Source organism: Zootoca vivipara, chromosome 3, assembly GCF_963506605.1.
Source record: "Zootoca vivipara chromosome 3, rZooViv1.1, whole genome shotgun sequence".
Classification (NCBI taxonomy): domain Eukaryota; kingdom Metazoa; phylum Chordata; class Lepidosauria; order Squamata; family Lacertidae; genus Zootoca; species Zootoca vivipara.
In genome coordinates, this window is record NC_083278.1 from 83201299 (window position 1) to 83227985 (window position 26687).

General features: G+C 42.3%; 1 protein-coding gene across 2 annotated transcripts in view; it reads right to left on the bottom strand.

The window, feature by feature from the left end:
• MDGA1 (MAM domain containing glycosylphosphatidylinositol anchor 1) overlaps positions 1-26687 on the bottom strand; it is a 254704-nt gene that overhangs the window by 66088 nt on the left and 161929 nt on the right. For both annotated transcript variants that reach the window (XM_035108147.2, XM_035108146.2), the window contains exon 10: positions 23154-23299. In XM_035108147.2, coding sequence (XP_034964038.2) covers positions 23154-23299 — 146 coding nt within the window. The remainder of the gene's footprint in view (positions 1-23153; positions 23300-26687) is intronic.

Genomic DNA, 26687 nt, shown 5'->3' on the forward strand with positions numbered 1-26687 from the left:
AAAGGCAGAACTGATGGATTCAAGGTTGCACTGACTTGTCAACAAACGATGCTTCCGTTTGCCAAAAACTCTAGAGTGGATTGTAAAATTTTAAAAAAATGGCTACAAATGATGCACACGGGCAGCATCGATCCTCTTGATGTACAGAAACCTCAGTGGATGTATTAAAAAGGTTAGCATGGCCTAGAGCAGGCATCCCCAAACTGCGGCCCTCCAGATGTTTTGGCCTACAACTCCCATGATCCCTAGCTAACAGGACCAGTGGTTGGGGAAGATGGGAACTGTAGTCCAAAACCTCTGGAGGGCCGAAGTTTGGGGATGCCTGGCCTAGAGATATTGCTCTTACTTGGCTATAGGTGTATGCTCCAATGTCTGTAACATTTCAAGGAATCAATGTCATCTTCAGTCCTGAGATAGATAAAAAGCCTTTGGGAAGGTATGGAGGTATAGGAAGACCTGGGACCCAGCAGCCATTGCAGCCATCCTGCTGCAGAGATGCTGGCTAATCAGCAGTCTGAAAGAATGAGTTGAGTCACCCACGCTACCTAGCCTAAACTTCTTCCTGCGCACCGCAGTTTCAGAACAAGGGACATGAGGAAACTCTAACGTCAAGATTAGACTCTAATTGGGATGCAGGTTTCTTACAGGGATGTCAAAAGCTTTTGTGGGCTAAGAAAATAATGTTCAATAGCGATGACTGCCCATACGACAGGCTGGCTAAACAGCAACCAATTAAACAGTGTCTAAAAAAGATGGGCTTCAACCAAGCAGCCTGCTTATAAAGCACAACCAAAGGGTGAACAGGGAGAAGCACTACCAATGATGGCTTTCACTATGAAATTATGGCAAGAGGTAGCAATTACATTTGAACCTTCTAAGAAAAAAACACCCAGCAAGACATGAGGTAACACTAGCTGTGTACAGTAATTGCCTTACTGCTTTCTAGTCTAGGAAGAACTATAGAGTCATTATTGCTTGCAATATGCTTATATATTGTTGATGTCCTGCATAGTCTCTTGTCAAATTTGCAAAACCTTGCTTGACTAGACCACACCAAGACCCCCCAAAAAATAAGCGGGGTAGGAAGGATTTTTAGCACTAAGGGCAACAGCATACTTGAGTTAAGTAACAAAGTCTAGAAATATCATGATCTCTACACATCCTTGAATAAAAAAAGCTCCAGTTCCTCTCAGGTTGCCCAGTGTACAGATGGGCAAATCCATCTGCTGACAGTCTATGTCACTTTCATATGTATTCACCCATAAGGCTATCCCATCCCTGTATTAATCTGTGAATTCTTAAAAAACAAAACCCTGCATGAATACTGATGTATTTTTAAATGTCTAATCTCTCAAACAATGTCTTTGCAAACTTTTCTCACAAAATGTATTTTATAGGTATACTATTTGCCTGTCTAACCCACTGCAATAGGGAAGGGGAAACCTGTGTCCTTCCAGATGTTAATGGACTACGACTCCCATCATTCCTAGCCATTGGATGTGCTAGCTGGGGCTGATGGGAACTGGAGTCCAAAATCATCCCGAGAGCCAAATGGTCCTTAGCTTTCCCCACCCTACTGACTACTTTGACCAGCAGCATTTCTCAAGGCCCTCAGGCAGAGATCCTTCACATTACCTGCTGCCTGATCCTTTAAAATTGAGCTGCTGGGGATTGAACCTGGGACTTTTTGGAAAGCATGTGCTCTACCACTGGACTTGGACTTTTTTTTTTTTTACCATAACAAGGGCTTAGCAAATGTCAGCTGTGCTGAGCACTCACCAGCTGATGGTGCAGCAAGTTGGCATGTGTAATATGAAAGGAAGAGAAAAGCGCAAGTAACACCAGCACTTTAAATATCCCTGCAAGACATTTGAACACAAACAGCCTCCTGGCCAATCTAGGGCAATTTTAAAAATATCATTTCATATAAAACATGGAACCACTATTTGCTCAAGGGCAAATAAACATGGGTTGTTTCATTTGTCACAAGCAGCCAAATGCACTTTGACAATGTACAGCCTTCCTCAGTGGTTAACTAAGGTCTTAATGATCCCATGCAGATGAAGCGATAGGCAGAGCACTATCAAGAATTGTACTTGCAGGAAAACATGGTCTCTGACAAAACAGTTTACATTATCCAGACTATGCCTGCCTTGGAAGAGCTGGGTGTCTGTCCCTCCCTTGGCGAGCTGAAGAATGCTATCAATTCTCAGTCATGAGGTAAAGCCCCAGGACAGGACGGAGTCCCAACAGAAGTGCTGAAAGCCAGCCTCAATTCCTCCCTCATGACACACCTCCATGGCCTTCTCTTGAAGTGTTAGAAGCATCCGTACCACCATATGTGCATCATGACCCTCTATAATAACAAAGGTGGCCGCCATGATTATAACAACTACCATGGAATCTCTCTGCTGAGTACTGTGGGGAAAGCCTTCACCCAAATAGTTCTCAACAGTTTACAGTCACTCACTGACAGGTCTATCCCAAGTCACAATGCAGCTTTAGAGATCATAGGTCAACAGTCAACATGATTTTCACACTGCACCAGCTGCAGAAGAAATGCTGAGAGCAGAGATGCCCCTTGTACATCGCCTTCATGGACCTGATGAAGGTCATTGACCCCTTCAGCCAAAAAGGACTCTTCACATAGCTCAACAAGATAGGATGCCCAACAAAGCTCCACAATGTGATCATGTAAGGTGGTGATCTCTCCCTCATTAGAGGTTTTAAAACAGAGGATGGATGGTAATCTGCCAGGGATTGTTTTGCTGTGATTCCTTCATTGCAGAGTTTGGAATAGGTGAGAGTTGGGTCCCTTCCAACTCTACAATTCTATGATCATGCTGCCCTCAAATGCACACCACCATAGACACAAATTCCATACACACTGACATAAGGTGTTTTCTATTTCTTGAATGTTACCTATCCCAGCTTGCTGGTTATTTCTTTACGGTAGGTATGGGGAACCTGTTGCCCATCAAATGTTGTTGGACCAACTCCCATCAGCCTCAACCAGCACATCAATGGTCAGTGATGATGGGAGTTACTGGCAGTGCAAACTCCCCCAACCTTTGCTTTCAGGTATTATTTCATGAACTTAAGAATGAAAGAAAATTAGGCATTGCCTTATTTTCCTTTTGCGTGTAAGAGAGGTGCACTTTAGTTTATTTTGCTTCTGAGATGAGTTTACCAAAGCACTTTATGCTGAAGGCAGATTTCAATCCCTAGTGCTAGCAGGCAAGTGGAAGGGTATACTCTCAGCCTTCTATTGACACTGAGGTCTTTCTCATCTGATTTATTCATGGCAAGTAAGTAGGAAAGAGAATAAGGCCTTGTGGGGTTTCAGAGACATGGTTCTGGCGATGGAGGAACAGCTTCTCACTGCTTTAGAAAGTTCTTCCAACAATTGGCACTTTCTTTTCATGAGGGACAGCCCATGTCTTTCTCTGTTGCCATATACCCTTAGCAGCTTCAGCTCTTCATGTTTCACAGACCTAAATGCATTTATAAAATGTAGACAGGAGCCAGATTTAATGGCTGCCAGCACTAGAAATCTGTGCATTTATGTGAATTGTTCTTTCTCATGCTGATTCGGGCATCCAAAAGCACTGAAGGCACAGATGAGACATTATTTATGTGCAGGCTGTTTTGTGCAAAATGTGACTCACGCAAAGCTGCATTGCAAGTCAACGGCAAAGCAGCGGCTGGCTAGATTTCAGACCAGGAGACATTACATTGCTGATGTGCACCGGGAAACTGATTGTGTAGAACATTCAGACATTCAAATCAAGACTTGCACTATGTGTATCAGCTACTGATGTGTAATTTGTTATTGCGTTAACCACGTGGAGATATTTTTTAAAATGAAGCAATCTATAAGTTTTGTTAAACAGAAATCAATGAATTTGTGGTGTTTGCTTTAATACCACAACACTTTCCTGGCATCTATAATAAACACATATACTGAAAACAAAGTTATTTGGGATCTGGATTTAACATACTGGGAAATTTTATTGAAGAGTTGGTTGGATAGATAGATATAAATTAATAAACATTTTCTAGGCAAATGGGAAATGTAACTTTTTTGAAATTTAGATTCCTAATAAATCAATCCAAAGTATGTGTCAAAGATCACAACTTAAAACTCTTTCAGGGGGCATAACGTCGGAATGTGAGAAACTTTCCCTATGATTTCTATAGATATTTAAATGTTCCCAAAGTGACATGCGTTTGGGGGCATTTATGGACAAAAGTAGATTTGTAAGCCCCATCTCCAGTCAAGTACAGCTTACATGCTAGTTTGTACTGTATTATTTATCTCCTGTTTTTTTATTTATTCCAAGTGCTGGCCAGCATGCTATTGTAAAAACTGAAAGGCCTTTTCTCCAAAAGCCACGTGATTGTGCTTTTGTTCTTCATTTTATGCAATTACACTAATTGCATAACATCTCATGCAATACTGTTTTTTGTTTGCTTTGCATTTCCCCCCATAGCTCTACTATAACTGTTGAGAAACCAAAGCTTTAAATACAACACATCCATAGCCACAAATATGTAATTTGTTCTCTGGAAGTATAAACTCCCACAGCTATTTGTTGTGTACACTCTCTGGACCCCATGGAAGTGACTTTGTTCAGGGTGCTTTTTTGTAACCTTGATATTATGAAGTTACTCTCATACGTCAGTGCGCTTATTTTCATCTGGCAAATATTCTTTGCATATTGAATTTGAAATGCAAACCGTTGAGCATGGGGGTAAGAGATTGAATCAATACAACATTTTGAGAGATGGTGACGAGTTTGCTCAGTTGAATTGGGAACAGGAAGCAAATATGGGGTTCACTTAGAGAATCCTGGGGGTCAGGAATGACAACAGTGGACACTGTAGTAATAGCTTCTCTTCTACAGAGATCAGCTAGGAACAATTGGTGTTCAGAATCAGTTTGTCAATTTTCTTTTGCTTAGGGTACCCTAGAGAAAAGAAAATCCTTTGAAATATGAGCTTTCTCTTAAAGTAAGGGACCCTTGTGCAGATACCTTGTCATGAGCTGAACTATTTCCATACTTCCTACTGTGGATTTTGCAGTGCCCTCATTCAGAAAGGAAACAGCAGTAGCAAAGCAAAACCCTCCCTTCAATGGACTAGATTTGAATGGCTGAATCTTTGTTCCCCTAGGCCCCACTGTTAATGGAGCGAACATGATAGGGGCACCAGAGAAAAGTTCATCTCCAAAATGCTGCCTACGTAGAGCTTTGATCTGATTTCTTTGCAAGCTGCCAAACAAACCTCCCTCTCCCAGCCTCTGATCACAGTGCACTTTTGTGAGAAGAAAAACATTCACTCTGTGATGGAAACCTCCCTGGGGTTGACGAAGAAGCTTGATTTGCTAGCCGGAAATTGTGCCACAGTGAAGCTTCTGTGCAGAGTTTATTGTTTCCTCTGGGCTTCATGTGAGGTCTAATCTGGGAAAGGAATCCAGAAGGACATGCCCAGTGGCCAGGGATGGCTGATTTGGCTTAGATATGAAACTAGCTTCTCTGGGATGCTTCGCAGAGAGTTCTGATCTAACTCTTCATATCCACAAAGGTGGGCGGTGAAGCCTCTCACAAACAACTCTGCATTTTTCGCTGCATGCTCACGGTCTCAGGATGAGATATGTCAGGAGATAATGACTGTGGGTTTTAATGAAATGTTCTGTCCAATTATGTACCCTCTCATCCACTGGAAGAGGATGATTAATGACGAGTTTCCAGGGTGAACAGCCTCACTTGCAAATATAAAATCTGCTTACTGTGGGCAGGCACACAGGTGAGCTTGAAATTCATGTGCTCGCATTCCACAAACTCTAGTGGTAGCAAAAATGTGATGATCTTTATTTCATTTCTTTCTTTATTACAAGTGAGGCATATTCTCTTGTTCAACGGCTACTCCCTGAACATCTGTGTGGGCTTTATTTTCCAGGAATACATTGCTATGGTTAATATTAAACGATTTTCCTTACAGAGGAGTAGGAAGCTCCCACTTCCTTCGGCCGGGCAGTCAGGGCATTCTAGCACATTCTTGGCCACAGAGAAGTTGCTTTTTCTCTCGCCCACCTCACAGACACACAAAATCAGCTGCCCATCCTCATTAGGCTCAGGGAATAGCAGTTTATAGCTTCTCCGAGAAGCCAAATTGGTGCTGTCATGAATTACTGTAACTGCTTGTTCTACACACTTCAATAATGTCTTTCATTAGGGGATGATAAGAAAGCAGTATGTATTATATTAGCATATGTTTCCCCCATGTAAGAGAAGACCAGGCCTAATCTTCAGTTTGTCAAGAAGGAAGTGCAAGTGAATATTTCCCAGAAGGCCATCTGTTCCCCAAGATGCAGAAGGAGAGCAGGAGATAACTCATGTGCTCTTGAAGCAAGGTTGAGTGCTAAAAGTGCACACATACCATTTACATAGCAATGCCCATCAACTGGGGGGGGGCTTGGCCCCCTCAAATATTTTATGTGGGGCACGAAGGGACCTAGGCCCCTAGCAGTTGGCTCCTATGCCTGATGTCATAATGAGGTCAGGTGATTTACAGGTGGACATGCCTCATACCTGTCCAAGTTGGTCTGTGGCTAGTGGGAGAGGTAAGAATCTCATCTGCCATCTGGGTTTTGTTTGTTTTCTACCACCATTAACACCAGAGTGGGGTAACAGAGGAACAGAAAGGACACACCAGAGTGGGCAGAGAGATTCTCTTGTGACTGACAGGCCAAGCTTGTAATCAGAGGGAATGATTTTACCCAGAAGGGAATCCCTTTGACGTCTTCTCACTACAAAATAAACTTCAAATGTGCCCAGTACAAAAGCCCCTGGATCTATTTGCCTGCAATTTGGCATGTTTCTTACACCGGGGCACCTCTTTTATGTCTGCAATTTTCAGACCAACTGCCCGCAAAACACTAAGGAATATTAAGCTGTTTCTTTTTTACTCACTGTAAAACTGTAAAGTCTGTCCTTGTAAGAAAAACACTACAGCTATCTTGAGGACTCACTTCCTCAGAATGGGCAACCTTTGCTCTCAAATGTCATTCAATCCCTCTCGCGCAAAAAGGTTATAGACATTTTCTTATTCTTCCTTTTCTCTTTTAAAAACCAAACATTAAAGACACCCTGAAAAAATGCTGCTGGGACTATTTGCCTGTAATTTGGAAGCGTTTATGCACTCTGAAGGGGCCAGTATGACGGCAAATTTCATCCACTTCTGTCAAAAGGGCTTAGCAGATCAGCAGTTAGAGCGAGTTCCCTTTCAGTATAATCAGCTTCTTGGAATACCAAATTATAGGGTGGGCTACAGTCAAGATTGCCCATATATTTTACTTTCTTGCTGAAGCTCTGCAACTGACTTACACCACAAAGTGTAGGTGCTACTGACAACTGATAATAAGCAGATTGTTACTTGTGGGCAACAAGCAACATTTTAGAGCCCTGCCCATTTTTACTGCTGCTGAAATATTCCTTGTTTTATGTACTTCAGCTAGAAATTTACACTCAAAGAAACAGTAACATATTTGGAGATATTTCAAACCTGGGTAATCTGGTAACATTCATGTCGACTGCCAGATAGCCCTCATTTTAAGAGAGTCCCCTTATATTAAAGGCTTGTCTTTATTCCTGTATGTCACAATCCTATAAAACATAATAGATGCTTTCAATTTCCATACTTCACATTTCGATAAACCACCGTGGCCAATCCTATTTTCATATATTCTGATACCTAAGTTCCCCTACTTTTGAAATATTGATCTGACAACACTATAATCACGAGATGCACAGGATTTATTTGCATGCCATCTCAGGGTGGCCAGGGGATGGGAGACGGATCCAATTCTATTCATTTTGACCAAGGTAGCTCCTTCAGGTAATAGAATTTGGTGTTTGTACCATAGGAGTTTATTAGGGCTACTTCATATGTTACAATCTAGATCTATGATCATCAGGGCTTGTGCTTGTGAACAGGGCCAGCCTGGAAGGTTTTGCTGCCTGAGGCAAAACGGAAAATGCCACTTCTCAGTGCCAGTAGCTCCCCATTCACAGCCACCCTCCAACTTGGCTCCAGCTGCCTCCACATCCCTCTCCAGCAGCACATTGCTTGCATTCTGGTCTCAGCTCATCTGGGCCCTCCAGCACTGTCTTCCTATAATTTACTTCATAATGGCACAAGCATTGTGGTGATGCTCTGGGCCGGCCACCATAGAGCTGGTGTGCTTGAGTGTGGTGGTGGTGGGGGGCGCTGTGCAGTAGATTTGGCCACACTGCCACTGCCACCGCCCTAACGTCCCTGTTGATCCTGCTGCCTGAGGCAGCTGTATCACCCAGCCTCATAGGCAGGCAGGCCGTTCTTGCGAAGTACACACAACGGTTGTCCCGTTCTGTACAGAACCAGACTAGAGGAACTTGGGAATGACCTTCAGCCTTAAAAACTCTGAAAATCCCAGTTATCTGCCAGTAAAGTCTAGCTCAATACGAGCACAAGCAATGAACCTCAAAATAACTCTGTTATGGACACAGGTCTGTCATAGCAGTCCCATGTGGTGCTGTTTCCTTGGTGATCATGGAGGCATGCAGACAGCATGCAATCCCCTTGAGCTGACAAAATGTTAACCTATTTGTTTGCAAAGCAAATTCAATCACCTGAGTCTTTCCCACGGAGCATTTCAGGTTTTTCATTGCCCTCAGGCAAAAAACTAAAAAACTAAAAAAAGCCACCACCTTGGCTTCAGTGGCAGCAATTTCTACAGTGTTTTTTGCCTGAAGCTACGTCTGTGTTGGGAGAAAATATGGGGGACTGATTCATTTTCCTGCCTGGAGAGCCAAACTCTCCTACATCAGGCAGATTCACACGCCTCACTCTGAGAAGCTTTCCCACCTTCTGTGGGTTTATAGTAAAAAATAATAATTTTTTTTTAGTAATTCCTGGTGTATAAAAGACATATAAAAATAACCTCTCATTAATGAAAACAGTGTGTCTTCTACTTCTAAGCATTGAGCCATCTAAGCATGAACTCTAGCTCACACACTTGACTTTGTAATTCTTGTGGATATTGATGAAAGAACTTGATGAAAGAATCTGTCATTTTGAGTTCTCTTGGTTTCTCATTTTTCCAATTTTAAATTCAGTTCTCCGCATTTCAGCAGCAATTTGCATTTTTCTTTAAAAAAAAGAAATATCCTCATGAACATCCTTCAACACTGTAATGCGGATTTTTCTTACTAAGTACATTTTATATATCAATATTTATATATTTATGGAAGAGCCACAACTCAGTGGCACTGCGCATGCTTTGAAAGTAAATGGTCCCAGGTTTAATCCCTGACATCTTTCAGTTTGGCCAAATAAGACGCCTGTCTGAAACCCTGGAAAGCCAGTACTAGCCAATGTAGATAGCTTATTATGTTCATCTATGTTCCAAAATATAGGTCCACTTGTTTCAAATGAAGTGGGGAAGAGGGGAAACAACACAACTAGTTTGGTGCATTTCAGCTATGTGGACTCATTTTTTGGAACAGCGATGGCTGCTCTTTTAGGGTGAAGGGGGCACAGCTACCCCAACATCAGGTTGCTTTCAGCTAGCCTTCACCGGCACACTTGCGTACTTGCAACTAGTCCATGGGGTGGCACTTGCTGTCAACTTCCTTCTCCTCCACTTCAGTATTGCCCTTGTATGACTCAGTCAGAGGAAGAGGGAGAGAAGACTAGATTGAGTTGGTTTTGCCTGCGACTGTCACTGGCGCTGCCTGCTCTTGGGCTCTCTGCCTTCTGCCCTACCACTCACAATGGGCATTTCCCCATAGACCAGAGGCAGATGCTGTTGGGACTGTTTATCGATTCTTCAATTTATATTCTGCCCTTTCTCCACCAGGAGCCCAGGACTCCAGCTCCCATCATCCCTGGCCTGGCTAACAACATGTGCAGGGCACCACGTTGACTACCCCTGCCATTGACATTCAGATTAAATGTCAATGAGGGAGAATAAAGCTGAGGAATATCAAAGGAAACAAGGAAAAGAAAAGAAGACTCTTAAGAAGAGCAGGAGAGCAAAAGGGCGTTAGAAAACTTGCAGTGTTTTGACATGGATAGTGGCTTCTCCATAACTGAATATGTCACTTTTGAAGCAATGCAGAATATTAGTGACTATTCAATGCAGACAACCCACAGTCCACATAAGCCACTTTCATAGGGTGTTGTTGTACGCCACAAAATATTTATGAATGTTAACTTCAAAATATGTTCCCTTACCATCCTTTTCACACTGACATGTACATATTTTCGATTGGACTCAGGCAATGTCTCACTTCCAAAAGATTTTGGGAACAGATAGGGCATGCTTACAAAGCTGGGCCGACATGGGCAAGCTGTACTGTAGCATTCGAAAACACAGGGCTTGTTATTTATTTATTTCTAATATTTATGAGCAGAGCCCTCCCAAGGTGACTCACACAAACGATTAAAAACATAAAATGCAATTAAAGCAATCCAAAAGTGATTACGGCACTAAAAGTAGCATCCTAAAAACCATATGCAGCACAGCAATTCAGATAAAACCGATTAAAAACAAAAACAGGAACAGTTTAAGCAATTCAATATCCATCCCAACATCTTAGTTAAAAGAAGATTGAAACACATAAGTTTTTATGGTCTGTTTAAAATCTAATATAGATTGGAGCTGGTCTAGACACATATGCCTTGTGGGGCAGTTTCACAGATACGTAGGGATGCTGGAGAGATCAAATTTCCCTGAATCTGGATGTAAACTTACCTGATCTGCACCCGCTAAAGGAAAATGCAGATCAGAACATAATTATGCACGTCGTGGAATTTCGCAATTAAGTCCTTGGCTCAAAATTTACAACAAAATGTCTTTAAAATGCATACTTTAGGATAAAACATATCTAGAAATGTATACAGAGAGGAAATGGGTAAATACTTTAAACATTTTCATGTTGATTTTTAAAACAGAATAATAATAATAATAATAATAATAATAATAATAATAATAATAATAATAATAATTTTTATTTATAATCCGCCCTCCCTGGCCAAAACCGGGCTCAGAGGGGGTAACATCCTGTGGAAGTGTTGCGTGGAGCCCGGGAATATGGACTGATAATCAATCAACTGATTATCAGAAGCAGGATGGAACAGTTGAACGAACACATGCAAAATTGACATGGACTGGAAACAAACTGTTCTACCCATCCGTGCAAATGTGGGACCATCACAGAAAAGGCCCTGTCTCTAGTGCTTGCCGACCTAATAGATCTTGATGGCAGGTGGTAATCAGGGCCTCCAAGGCCGATCTTTACAGGCCCAGTCAGGTTTCTACAGAAACAGGCAGCCCTTCAAATAACCTATTCACAAATGATTAAAGTACTAGCACTTTAAATTGGGTGTAGAAACAAACTAGCACTATAGGGGTGAGCCCACAAGCTTTGAGGAGGTCACATTCTGTGTAAGTTGAAGTTTCTGAGCCGTCTTTAAAAGGCAGCCCCATACAGAGTGCATGTAAACATAAGCAACACATTCAATACAGAGTAGCACCCTATATACAGTTAGAAAACAAGGAGTATATACCTATTAAATACACATTAATGTCCCTCTAAAAATAAGCACTGGGAATTTTTTTGACCAATATAAAAGAATACATTTCAATGTCTTTCACTGGCCACTCAGTCACTGCTCTAATTATCGCCGGTACATCTCTGTTGACGCCACCCTTGTCCCACGCAAGTCCCAACAGCTCTGTTGTCTCACACCTCCCTATGTGGCCAGCCTGGACCCCCACTGTCTCAGGCCTCATTAATGCTAGACTGTTTGTCTGATGAGGCAAACAGCAGCCAGCATCAGACCCCCAGACCTGTTTTGTAGGCAGCAGGGAATGTTTATCAAATATGGAGGGGATGAAAGGCTAAAGCAGAGTGAATCGCTCGCCTCCCTCCTGCTCCCCAAATCACTCTGGTGTCTCTCTCATTAAAGACACACCAGGTCGTCTAGTAGAAATTAATCTGAAATGGCAATCTGGTTCAGTGAGGGGGCCCCCCAAATGGAGACATTTCTAGTTTTAATAAAGTGAAGATATTCAGTTTATACTCCAGCCTGGTGTGGCTCTGATATCTTAATGGTATAAACAGAATGCTTGCCAACTTGGGAGGCACATCAGGAATGCATATATCCAGCCTTACCACAGTTCTGTGCAGAAAAACCCAACAACTAAGTAGCGGCTTCAGGCTTCCTGGAGGACCAGAGCAGAGGACCCTTCTGCACCAATACCTTTTGCTACCTTTTCCTGCCACAGCCTCAGGTCACAGATGGGTTCTGTCTCATTGAATGTACAGTGATTCTGCCCTGTCCCATCCCTTGCAACACCCAGCTTAGCTTACTCTTTATTCACTTTGCCTCTACCTGAAAACAGCAGAAAGCTTTCCATTTCCTTTTCAAACAGATCTCCAGCAAGGCATAGCACCCTCAGAGAGAAAGAAGTGTCTCAAAAGCTTGTTCGGGTTTTTCCCCCTCCCCCTTTTATTTTAAGCATTGCATTTTCAAGCAAGGTTTGGTTTTATTGGGATATTCAGAATCAGAGTGCTTTAAGAATTCTGCCAAGTGCTTTTTCTATGCTGGAGAGAACAAATGCAAATACCCCGTGACCTGCGAAGCGCCAAAGAAAACCCCAAACCACCCAATGGCTGCAAGTCATGAGCTCTCACAAGCTAACAAGCATGGCCAGAATTTGGGCGAGATATTTCAAAGCAGGATGCTGCAGGGGTTTAGCAGTTCTTCAGTGGAGTATGTTCTTTCCCCTCAATCAATACTGATCCCAGTGTGTGGTGAAAAAGGGCACACCATCATTTAGATTAGACATAATGCTTGAGGCTTTTCAAGGAGCTCGAACAACTACTTCAACTGGAGTGTTATTTGTTTAATGCCCCTAGCTGTCAAAGTTGGCCTGTACATTCACCCAAGAAGCAGGGTGGGAAAATCAACATTCAAGCCAATAACTGAGCTACCTGAAGAATTTGGACCAGCTAAATATTAAACAGATTAAATCCTTAGCTGTGACTAGTATATCTAAAGATGGAGTAGAGTACTGCCAAGCCTACAAGGAACAGACATTAGGTATGAGGGCACATAACACAGGTTAATGAAAGAGAGTGCAATCCTAACCCTCAATGCAGTGGAGGGGCCAGAATGACACATTGGCAAATCTTCGCTGGCCTCTGTGGAGAGGAGCACATTTGGCTGGAGGCTCTGCCACCCAGCTGTGCCCTAGCGGGCAGAGAGCTCCTGCCAGCAGCTCGATTCCTGGTGGTAACATGCAGAAAACCCAAAACAGGGTGTTTCAGGGACATTTTGTGGGTGGTGTGCTGGCGGTTTTGGATCCGGTGAATCCAAAGCTCCATAGATCCATTGACATGGTCAAGAGCTATGACAGCAAGGAGGCAGAAGATGCCACCACCTTCTGTCCTACCCTAGCTAACATGAGCTGGGATGTGCTGTGCATTCGCTGCTCCACTCCTCCCCAGCCCTAAGCTAGGACAGCTCTGCTCACACTCCTTGTACCCACATTTAGGCTAGTAAAGAGGTTGCTTTATTTCAAAGTGCATGCAGACAGTTTGACAGCTTTAATCATTGTGGAGCAGTCATTTGTAGTAAAGAGTGAAACATTATGTATATGGTCTAGGAGAATCTTATTTCATGAAATGTCTAGACTCCACTGAAGACCTGCTAAACTGTTCCATGGAAGGACCACCTACTGCCAGCTGGAGGGAAGCAGTGGTTGTGGTCCAGGATGGTTGCAGAAGTACCAGGTGGTCTTCCAGACTCAGTGAGCTGGAGGAGGAAGTCACTTCCTCCTCCACTGGCTGCTGGAGATCACCCATGGTTGCAGCCAAGCATGGGTGAGTTAGGGTGGATGGTTTGGGAAGCAGACCAGAGGGAAAACTTCTCCCCTCTGGTCTGCTATCTGGCTATAAAAGCCAGTCAGGCCCAGGTTGCAGATGTGAGTGGTTTGGTGGCGAATCGGCAGGGGGGGGCCTTAACCTTGGTTAACCCTGCCAAATAATAAAACAAGCAGACAGGTTGAGTCGATACAGGATATACACCCAATGCCTGTGGCAAAACTTTCTGACACCTGTAATCAATAAAGTTGTGGGTTGTTTAATCCCAAAATGGTTGCACTGTGTTTATTGCAACTCCCCATGACTTGGCCCCACTGCCTGTGACTTCACTGAGCCTGGACCCAGAAACCCTAAAGGGGGCAAAAGCACGTCACAACATGTAACTATGCAACTCTTATCACACACAGAGTTGCCACAGCTGACGGTGGAATATTCACAAGATAGGTCCTCAATTTACAGCAATTCCAGATTAGCAGAGTAAGTTATCGACTGTTTCCCCTTAAAATAGGTTTCTCCTTTTATCTACAAAATATCAATGTAGTGACCCATAGTTTTTAATTTTGATTGGTGTAAGGCCATCCCCAATAAAGAGAATAAATGATCCATGATTGTTTTATGGTTGCATGTTCTGCTATGGCTATGGCAATGGCAGCTTATGCCTACCTGAAGTAGAGGTTTGAAGCTATTCTAGTCACTGGCCATAATCATCCACATACCAACACACACTTGTAATTTACCCAGACAAATCTTCTCATGTAAGCATTCTTCGAACTTTTTTTTTTGTGCTTTTCCCAGTTGGATTCTCAAGCATCCTTATGTTCTTCCAGAAGAGAGGCACTCAGGGGATAAATAAAAACCGAGATCATGAAGAGGCAGTTTGTTACCTTACCACAAGAAAAAGAGAAATGAAACATAGAGAGTTCAAGGACTATGTTACAAGCACCTGCAACATGAAAGATGGTTATACTTTGAGAAATGGAAAGGGTTTCGTTCAGAAGGAAAAGGTCAGTAGTTCTGTTTTGGCCTTGTTGAGCTCATGGTGAGAGGCCAGAGATGAAATGGAATGAAAAGAGCTATATTAGGAACAGTAAGGATTCACCAGTACCTAATACAGAATTGCATTAATTTAGAAAATGTACTACCTTCCTGCATCCCACTTGTGCTATCAAAGAATTCAGCAAAATTACCCAGAAACATCCCTTTTAGGAATCGGTTTAAGACAGGAGTAGCCAACATGGTAGGCCCTAGCTTGTTTTTTGGCTACAACTCCTTTTTTTTTATAATAATTTTTTATTAATTTTCAAACAAAACTAAACAAACTACACAATTACACAAACATACAATACAACACTGTCCCTTCGTTTTCCCTCCACCCACTGGTCCACCTCTGCCACCAGTGAAACCCGTGCGTTTTGAGAATCAAAGGGGGTCCATTGTGAGCTGGGTTTGACCTCCCCCCTCCCCCCTCTTCCCCCCCCTGCCACTGAAGGGACAGGAATGGAGGAGCTCTGAGGATTGGTTTCCCCCAGCTCTTTCATAAACATACTTAAACAAATATACACATAACAATAGTAGGGGAGAATTTTAACTCCCCAATTCTTATTATCTTAACCTTATAATTGTGACTTCCTCGATAGTCTTCCTCCTGGTTTTCCCTGAACAAAATCTAAAAGCTTATGGCGGGTTTTCTATTTCAGTTTAAAATCCTTTTCTTATAATATTAACTCAATCCTCCTCCTTTTCCGTGCTGCCCTCCCACAGGCCCCCTCCTGCCACAAGAGGAACCTGTAGGGCACAGCATTTCCAAGGTTCCATTATATCCCCTCCTCACCCCTCCGAGCACTCCCTGCCACTGAGTAGCTCAGAGTAAGGAGAGGAGAGTAGGCAGCTTTCTGCCTAAAAACCTAACTTAACTTACAAAAATTTACATTAGCTTAAATACTTTCCTAAGCCGTTCTTATGTCTCCCTCCAGAAAACCCAGGTTATTTTCTTTCATTTTTACACTCCATCTCCTCTCCCTAAGTCTTTCCCCCCAATTGGATCAGCATTTCCGTTAACAGGCCAAAATTTCGAAAACCGTCTTTCAAAAACTAAAAGTAAAACTTTTAACTAAAATTTTCATCCCAAACCCATTCTTTCCCATGTCCGTCTCCAGGCCCTTGTCCCCCTCTGCCCCTGTCTTTCCCATTCCTCACTGTCATCACCCCACATTCCAACCCCTCCAGGATCTTCAAGTCCATTAAACCTCAAGTTCCTTTGCTTCTCATTTTCTTGCTCTGCTTGTTTTTCTTCCTTTTGAAGTCCATGCTTTGCTTCATCCCAAGCATATTTTTTATAGTCCAAGTCCTCTTTAAAATTTTCATCAAATTGTTTCTCCTGGCAACCAGTCTCAATCTCCACAGTCTCCAAATTCAAATTTTCCTCTAAGTCCTGGACTTGGACTTCAACCTCAGCTGCTGGTAAATTGGGATGTTGCCGTTCCTTGTAAATGTCCTCCCATGTTTGTAGATAGTTTAGCACAGCCTCCTGGAAGGCTCGAGAGTACTTTGTTTTCATACTTTTCCTAACCGCAGACAAACAGGAGGTGGAGAACAAAGGGTGCTGGAAAATTCCTTCCTTAGACGATCGACTCCATTTTGGCTGCTCTTTTCCTTTGTCTTTTGATTCAATCACAAATCCATTCTTAGTTCCAATGTTAAATAGTTCTAACACATTTTCAGTCAATTTTTACTGATCACAACAGTGCAATAAATCCACCCGGTCTTTTGACAGTTTGACAGCTTTTGACAGCTGTCAAAACACTCTCCCCCTTTTTAATGCTGTACCTCAAGGGGTGCCGGACTCGGGAGTTGAGAGGGTTCGAAAAAGTCTTTCTTTCTCTCGGGTCCACAATTCCAAATGCTTTTCGTCGTTCGGCTTAAGATTTTTTAAAGCGCCTCCCAGTTTTCCATTAGGAAGAGACCGACTTCCGTTACTTTAAAGTCTCTCCTATTTTTCCAATTGTTAAATTTAGAGTCCGTAATCAAAATTCCACTTACTTTATGGAAACCTTTAACTTTGTTCGGAAGAATCCGCCGCTTGCCGGGTCAGGACTCGGAGCTTCACTTCTCGGAGGTAAGATTAAGCCCAAAATGGCTCCCGCGGTTCCACCCCGCCGGCTCTCGATCGCTCTACTGAGCTTTCAGGCAGCGGGGGATCCGCAAAACGGAGCAGCCGCTGGGCGCGTGAGTCACCGGGACTCTCTACCCGGTGCTTTTACGGGGAGTCCGCTCGCTCTGCGGACTTCCCCCCCTCCGCGAAGCCAGGGACTTCGGCGCGCGAAGTCCCTGCGTCCTTCTCTCCGCCGCGACAGACCGGAAGTGCTGTTTTTTGGCTACAACTCCTCTCAGCCCAGCTAGCATGGCCGATGTTCAGAGACAATGAAAGTTATCACCCAACAACATCTGGAGGGCACTATATTGACTACCCCAAACTAAGAAATGGCTTTTAATATCAGGCAGAAATAGAGAGATTTTCATCTGAATGACACACTACAGGGCTTGATTTCCAAGGTGTAATCCATTAAGGCCCATGAAGCAAATCAAAAAGCTTTACAGTTTCATAATGACATCACCACAAAACATTTAAATCTATTGACAGCTCACTGCAAGAAAAAGGTGTTTTTTTTAATGCTGAGTAATGGGATTTTCCAATTAAGGCCACAATCCTAAACAGACTTACTAGGGAGAAAACGCCATTGAACAGAGTGGTAAACCACTGCAATACTAGTGAGGAAGAGTGCATAAAGTGGCCAGAGTGCTAGAAATAAAATTTATCTTGTACAAGATGAAGCAGCTGGAGGAATGTTGTCTGGCTTATGCAGAGCAGCTAAAATATTATTGTAGCCTTGCATGACAAAAATCTAAAAAAATAAAAATAGCATAGTAGGACAAAGAGCAAGCAACATTAACAAGCTTAAGAAGGATATGGACAAGCTGGAATGTGTGCTGAACAAGGCAACCAAGATGATCAAGGGTCTGGAAATCAAGTTTTATGAGGAACAGTTGAGGAAGCTGGGTATCTTTAGCCTGGAAACGAGCAGACAGGATAGACACCTTGAAATATCTAAAGGGCTGCCACATGGAAGATGGAGCAAGCTTGCTTTCCCTTCCTCCAGAGGCTAGGACTCAAACCAATGGATTCAAGTTACAAGAAAGGAGATTCTGATTAAACATCAGGAAGAACTTTCTGAAAGTAAGAATTGTTCAACAGTGGAATGAACTTCCCCAGAAGGTTGTGGACTCTCCCTTCAAACTCTACAATTCAATGATTCTATAAAGCACCTTTCTTACAATATGGTAATTTACTGAAGAACTTTGGAATGTACCAGAAAGCTTTGTATTGTCAAGCGTGCAGAAAGAAGACTAAATTAGAGCAAGAATAAACTGTGATTCCGCCAAAGAAATAGGAATCATTGGAGGTTTTGCTGTAGAATAAGGTGCAGAAGGAACACAAAGTGATAGTTGGCCCGGCTATGGGTGAGGAAATGGAATTACATTTATGTTATTCACTACATCTATCCTGAATAGTACCTCTTAGCTCCCTAAGTGGGATGGACTCTTTCTCAGCAAGAGGACTGCATCAAGATGTTGAACTTCATTTGTCTGGAGTCCCAATTCCAAGCTGCCCCAGTAAGGATGCAATCTTCTTTTATCTTCACACATTGTTAGTTGGAAATTGCAACAGCGAATTTCAACATACAGTATAGAAAAGATGCTCTTTGACAAAGCACCTTCATTATAAGCGGCTCCCTTGTGTACTGTACTGCTAAAATTGTTATTATTTGTTAAGTACTGATGATGTGCTCTGCGCTGTATGAGAAACTAATATAGAGGGCAGACCCTTCCCAGGAGAGCAAGCTATTGGAAGAAAGGTGCAAAGGATGATATTCTGTGTGAACCAGTGAATAGACATGCTCTGATCTTCTGAAATGGTTCTGCCTTGGATATATAGTAAACAATATTTCACTTCCAAGCATCAGCTTAACCTATTAACTGTCACAATGTGCTCTGGCTCCTTTAAAAGCACCAGCCTTAAAACCCATGCTTTAGTGAAGTTTTCATGATCCCCAATAAAGAAGAGAAGAAGAAGAAGAAGAAGAGGAGGAGGAGGAGGAGGAGGAAGGCTCTTTTTAGGGTGCCTAGGGCAGGGGGTGCCTCTCAAATACCAGGAAAAAACATTGGAGATGAATACCCAAGGCTTTTGATGTCTACACACTAATGCACAGAGCACAGGGGTGATGTGATGGTGAAACAAGATGAGCTTGAACTCCTAGCAGAAGATAAATGTGACTTGATAGGTATAACTGACACTTGACTGGCCATTGTCTATGGACCAGAATGTCACAATTGGAATATATTTACTTGCTCAAAGAAAGTTGATGCAACAGAAGGGGAAGTGGTGTTATATGCTAAAAAAAATCCATACAAGAGAAAGTTAAACAAGGTAGCCCTGTGGAGCCCACCTGGTTAAAAATAAACATAAATAAATAAAAACAACACTGTGGTCAGAATACTACCGAGTGCCAAAATATGGGGATGATGCTTTTCTGCAACAAATTACAGATGTTTCAGAAAAAACAAGAGTTAGTAGGAGTGAAGAGCGATGTGCTGACACTAGAAAGATGGGATTGTATTTTATATAATAAATAACGGGGGACTTCAAGCTACCCTGATGATTTCCTGGAAGATGAACTCTGATAAACATGCAATCTCCAACAAATGCCTAACATGTCATGGTGACAACTCTCTCTTTCAGAAGGTGAAGGAAGGAATAGGTTATCCTTGACTTGATCTTAACAACAGGGAAGTAGCCAAACCTTTGTGGGATAGTGACTATGTAATGTTGGCAGTGAAGATCTTTCAAAAAGACAAAGGCAACGGAAGTCAAAAGTGCACCTTGGATTTCAGGAAGACTCATTTTGATATTGTTCTTTAACTATCTGAAGGGCTGTCACATAGAAGAGTGCAAAGACTTGTTTTCTGCTGTCACAGAGGGCAGGGCTTACATTGCAGGAGGGAAGATTTCAGTTGAACATTAGGATTAAGTGGTTGACATAGCAATTCAGCAATGAGAGCAATTAACTAGAAGGGAGGTGGGTTTCTCTTACTGGACTGTCTTCAAACAGAGACTGAGCAGCCATCGTGGAGATGTTCTGCTTCTGGATTTTGTGCACTGAGCAGAATGCGGCAGGTAGACTGGTGATTGGGAGCGGCCGCCGAGACCACATAACACGAGTCTTGAAAGATCTACTTTGGCTCCCAGTACGTTTCCAAGCACAATTCAAAGTGTTGGTGCTGACCTTTAAAGCCCTAAATTGCCTCGGTCCAGTATACCTGAAGGAGCATCTCCACCCCCATCGTTCTGCCCACAGTTCAAGAAGGATACTGACAAGCTGGAACATGTCCAGAAGAGGGCAACCAAAATGGTCAAAGGCATTAGGAAATATGGCAGCTAGGAATGTGTTACTAACAGTTTTCTGATTTCTAGGTCCAAAGTACATACCAAAAAAGGCAGTCTCAAGAAGGAATTACGAAGAACTTTGGATTGTTTGCATTTTAATGCAAAACTAAGGGCTTGTCCACACTTCCGCTTCTTTCATGCCTAGAAAGCATGGGTTAAAGAGGTGTTCCATTTGTCCTATGCTTTCTAGGCACACGTCCAAATGGTCTACCATTTGTCCCGCTGCTTTCCCTGGTAAAACCCACTCTTTACTACTTAATCAGACCAAACACCAATCTAGAGAAAACCCGACTGACCTCCAAAAGAGAGCATTTTCCTGGGAGAAAGTGGCAGGGTAACTAATTCACTCTTCCCAAAACAATGCATGAATGGAAGTGGAGCTATCCTTCAAAATACTCTGAATTTTGGGATGAAGTTCTCCAGCCCAATAAGGTATACAAAAATGTGTATAGTAGAGGGAAGTGAGCATTAAAATGCATATGCTAATGAAAATAACATACATAAACCCATTGTTTTAGGGGAAATTGCTTGCAAAAATGAATATATTAGAAACACGCACTCTAAAATGCCGTTAAGTTCTCACAAGGACTGGCATACTAATGCAGAAATGTGGAGGACTGGACTGGAAAAATGAGAAACTGAAGTTGACAGATCTATCCATCCCTAGCCACAAGTATCACAACACGTCAGTCAATAATACCAAACCGATCAATTTATTTTTTACTAAAACTCTAAGGATGCCAATAGCAATATCAGAATAAGCCTTAAAGGTCCATTGATTTCTTATAAATAGAAGTGTAGTATACGGCGAGATTGATTAAGTTCAAATGGTCAAAGGCAGACAAGTATAATGTGAAATATATGAATCCAATAGCTAGAAAATATCTTAATGAAAGTTGCTATAACTTATGCTAGCAATTACCAGATAAGAATTTAGAAGTTAAATTTGAATTAATATGAACTAGGTTCCTAATTTAAAGATAAAGACCAAAACATATCCTACTTTGGTTTCGTCAGACCCAAGGCCAAATACAATTAGAAAGCAATGACTGGTTCCAATATTCAGAGTTTAGCTGTATTTCTTCTTTGCCAGGGAGCCAGTTCATAGGCAAACCCCTACATTTTAGCATATTAAAGGCTAAACCACAAAATCTGTCCTAAATAAGCTGGGACTGGTTTTGGAAGCATGTCACAGCAGCTCCTGAGGCAACGTATTACTGAGAGGTGAAAAACATTTCTAACATTAGTCGTCAAAAGTAGCCCTGTCTTTATCCTTTGCACAACCAGTGCAAATTTGCATGTACAGCTGTATGTGTGAAAGCTCTGCCAGTTCAGACAGCAACACTGCTTCTGTGAAGACTAAGGGGTGGAGCTACGTTATATCTCCCTGTTCTCACTTGGTGAGATCCGTTTCTACCCTCATCTTGGAACTGGTCATACCTGAACTTACATGTGGTCTTTATGAACATAGGTCAAACACCATTCCCTTTGAGGGCAAGTTAACTTGTCCAACACCAAAACTTCTAAGTTCACTTCTAAGCAGAGAATTATCTTCACTGACAAAGCCAAAGGCACAGTCTCCAAACATAGTTAACTCTTCTGAATTTTAAGATGGCTGTCTCATTGAGGCAAGAAGTGCAATTCCAGTGTCCACGGGGAGCAGTAAAGGTATGTAGGCAGCAGGCTCTGGTCTAGAGAGGCCCAGGCCACTTCCAAATTTTTAGGTTCCAGCCATGATAAAAAAGGAAATATGATGATACGTGAACATTTTAAAAAGGCTTTTCCCATATCATGTCTCTCTCTTCTTTGCTTAAATTTGTAGCTCTAAACTGAAACAGTATGTCACATTTTGGACTGATGCATCAAATGCCAAAATAAAATAAATAATAAAATAAAATAAAATAAACAAGTGTCTGGGTGTCTTTTTTTTAACAATTATGAAATAATCCAATTAAGCCCAGTTTCTTATATTTTACCCAAAGTCATTTCATTGGCTTTTATGGGTAGCAACTGTCTTATATCCAAGAACTTTAGCTTGCCTGAAAACTGAGATGATTCCCTGATTCACAAATCCAGGCTCAGAATGCAACCCTCCCGGCACAAAACACTTTTTTTTATAGCTACAACGTTTGGTACCATTTCCCCTCTCCTGGTAGTATCCTTTATTATTCCCTTTTATGCTCAATAGCCTTTTTGTTCCACACCTTGCTCCAGCAGAGTTTAATAACATTCCAGTATTATTATGACAACTTGATGAAAGCCTTTGTGCAATATGAACAGCCAACGACTTCCCCCTGCAATTCCAGCCTGGAGTGCCCTCCAATTTACAATCCTTTATGTGTTCAAAGTGAAGAGTCTGAAATTCCACTCATCTGAATTGTTAGCCTATGAAATCTACAGTGCTGACTAATGACTACAAAATTTTCTTGCTATCAGAGCCCTATTCAGAGCGCTGTGCCTGAGAATTCCAAGCAGGCTTTTTTTTAAAAAAGCTCTCAATCATTGACAGCATCTGTCTTTAAATTGAGGGCCAAAACACACACCTGTCTCCTCCGCTCTGTAAAATGGGAAAAGAGCCATGTGCTCAGTTCCAGTTTGTTTTTGCAAACAGCAGTTCACACTCTCTAAGTGAGGTGGTGCACTGGTGTACTCTCAGACTAAAAAGAACAGAAATGGATTTTGGCACTTAAGACGGCGGACCACGGTCTTGGTCTTACCTGACGGACATCTAGCCGGTAACTAAGGATGGGGTCGACAGCATCAGGCTCCTTCTGTGTCCACTGCAAAACATAGGAGTAGTTCTTGGATTGCTTTCTGGTAGGATTAGGGGTATCATAATAAAACTCAGGATTGTAAGCTTTAGCTGAGAAGTGGAAAGGGGTAGGAGAGAAAAGGGAGAGAGAGAAAATGGGGAGGAAACTTTGTTATAAAACTATGTAGTGAGGATCACAAGAATCCATGTCCCCAACTCATCAAATGTTCTGACATTCCATAGTCACATGTGACCACACTGAGCAGGCTCTTATTAGCCTTAATTTCTACTATCTGAACTTCTGGGTGGTTGACATGGACTTGAACAAGGCAGCACCAAAGGACACTGAATCTCTCAAGAACGACGTGTGTAGAACTATGGCTGAACCAGCTTTGATCTCTCTGCTGCTTAAAACAGTGACTGAGACAAGACTAAAATGGTAGTGACTTTGCCATTACTTTTGCCTCCCATGTGGCATACTGCTCATTTTAGGTTAAAGCTGTCCTTTGCAACATAACAATTTATCTCAAAGGTACCCAACACAGAAGAATCTAGCTTTGCATGACAAAATAAATAGCAGAAAGGGAAGAGGAAGCAGCCAGTGAAGAGGAGCCACACAATCCTTACATATCTTAGCACTGCTCCTTGTGGTGGAAGCTGAAATGATGTTGCTGGAAATCACCCAAAGCATGCACTTTGGGCATGTCTTTGTATTATTTATTTATTTATTTATTTATTTATTTATTTATTTATACCTCGCCCATCTGGCTGGGTTTCCCCCACCACTCTGGGCAGCTTCCAACAAATAGCAAAATACCTTAAAATATCACAGATTTAAAACTTCCCTAAACGGGGCTGCCTTTAGGTGTTTTCTAAATATCAGGTAGTTGTTTATCTCCTTGACCTCCAATGGGAGGGCGTTCCACAGGGTGGGCGCCACTACTGAAAAGGCCCTCTGCCTTGTTCCCTGCAACTTGGCTTCTCGCAACAAGGGAAGCGCCAGAAGGCCCTTGGTGCTGGATCTCAGTGTCCGGGCTAAACGATGGGGGTGGAGACGCTCCTTCAGGTATACTGGACTGAGGCCATTTAGGGCTTTAAAGGTCAGCACCAACACTTTGAATTGTGCTCGGAAACGTACTGGGAGCCAATGTAGATCTTTCAAGACCGGTGTTATGTGGTCTCGGCGGCCGCTCCCAGTCACCAGTCTAGCTGCCGCATTCTGGATTAATTGACTTCAAAGGTAGCCCCACGTAGAGCGCATTTCAGTAGTCCAAGCGGGAGATAACTAGAGCATGCACCACTCTGGATCTCAGCCTGCGTAGCAGATGGAGCTGATAGACAGCTGCCCTGGACACAGAATTAACCTGTGGCTCCATGGACAGCTGTGAGTCCAAAATGACTCCCAGGCTGTGCACCTGGTCCTTCAGGGGCAGTGACCCCATTCAGGACCAGTATACATGATGCTTAGCACAGAACCCACTTCTCACGGCATTAGTTATGATAGAAGCATAAATGATGCTGCCTTTAATCATGTGTGTGTGTGTGTGTATCTATCTATCTAGAGAGGAAAGTGCAACAAATGATAACAACATTTTTGGAATGGAAGCTTCCCGTCGAAGTGAATGTGGTAGAAGAAGTTGGAGTAGTCAGGAGGATGGAACTCAATTTCAAATGTACAAAGGAGTAGGACGAATTGTTCATAAAGTGCAAGACAGGAGCATGCGGAGTCAGTATATAGTGAAGGTATACAGAAGGGGCATTGACTATCAGAGGAGGAGGAGGAGGAGGAGGAGGAGGAGGAGGAGGAGGAGGAGTTTGGATTTGATATCTCACTTTATCACTACCCTAAGGAGTCTCAAAGCGGCTAACACTCTCCTTTCCCTTCCTCCCCCACAACAAACACTCTGTGAGGTGAGTGAGGCTAAGAGACTTCAGAGAAGTGTGACTAGCCCAAGGTCACCCAGCAGCTGCATGTGGAGGAGCAGGGATGCAAACCCGGTTCACCAGATTACAAGTCCACCGCTCTTAACCACTACACCACACCATTTGCAATTAATGTTGAGCAATGGAATGAGCTACCATCAGATACTGGAATATATTTTATTGCTGGTTTTAAGGAGAATCTGAAAGAACATCCCCATAATTATTTTGGTTTTGTGATTCTTGTTAAGGTAGTGGTTGCACCTGGCATTGTTAAAAGTTGTTTACAATTCTACAAATTTAATCCAAGCAACAAAAGTCTATTGAATTATATAACCCCTGTTCCAAACAACTGCCATCAGTAATATAGGCTACATTTAATTAACCGGCTCAAACCAGATAAGCCAAAAGATGTAGCATTAAATAAATACACAGCTACTTTCAGATTAGAAGAAATTTAAAGTACATAATGAAGACATCTTTAGACCCATAAGTCCATGGTATGTCACTATACTGAAATATTTTCATCAATAGATGTCCTTGATTACATACTGTTGTCATTTCCTAGGATTTGCCTAACCCAAAGCAACAGTAGCTGTATAACTGGAAAGTGTCCAAGGTGCCCATATTCCCCACTGCTATTCCTCATTTCCAAAGTGCCATCATTTTCCATTCTATTACATCCCACTCCAATCAGGAGGGTTCAGCTATTCTTCTCTGCTATAATTAAATGGAAATGATTCAATGCTTATTTTTATTAACTTACAATGGTAATATTGATGTTTACTTCTGAGCCCCTTTTTCCTTATTATTTTTATTGACACATTTTTTTGTGTATGCCAGAAATTCAGAGCCACCTTGGAGACTAATTGTTGCTTATTCAACTTGTATTGACTGTGAAGTCAAGTCTCATAACAGATTTAGAAATGAAATTAGAATGGATGATAATAATTAACTTGCATAATATTTTTTTTAAATTAATTGATTCCCAAAATGGAAGATCCAGTGATTTAATAATCAAGTACACCACTGGGTCCTTTGCAATTTTCTACCTGTCACCAATGGAGTGTGTTTGCAGCTATTGGGGGGCACAGAAATAATTGACTGATTGCTCATCTATGCTTCTTCCATCTCCATGTACCAGCTCTAGTGTATATGTGGGGCAATATGTTAAAATGGTCATTGGAAGAAGAAGAAGAAGAAGAAGAAGAAGAAGAAGAAGAAGAAGAAGAAGAAGAAGAAGAAGAAGAAGAAGAAGAAGAAGAAGAGTAGTAGTTTGGATTTGATATCCCACTTTATCACTACCCGAAGGAATCTCAAAGCGGCTAACAATCTCCTCCCCCCCCCAAAAAAAACAAACACTCTGTGAGGTGAGTGGGGCTGAGAGACTTCAAAGAAGTGTGACTAGCCCAAGGTCACCCAGCAGCTGCATGTGGCGGAGCGGAGACGCGAACCCGGTTCCCCAGATTACGAGTCTACCGCTCTTAACCACTACACCACACTGGCTCTGTGTGAAAACAGCCATTGCTTTCCATGGATGATGGAAAGGAGTGGCATATATGGTCTGAGTATTAAATGC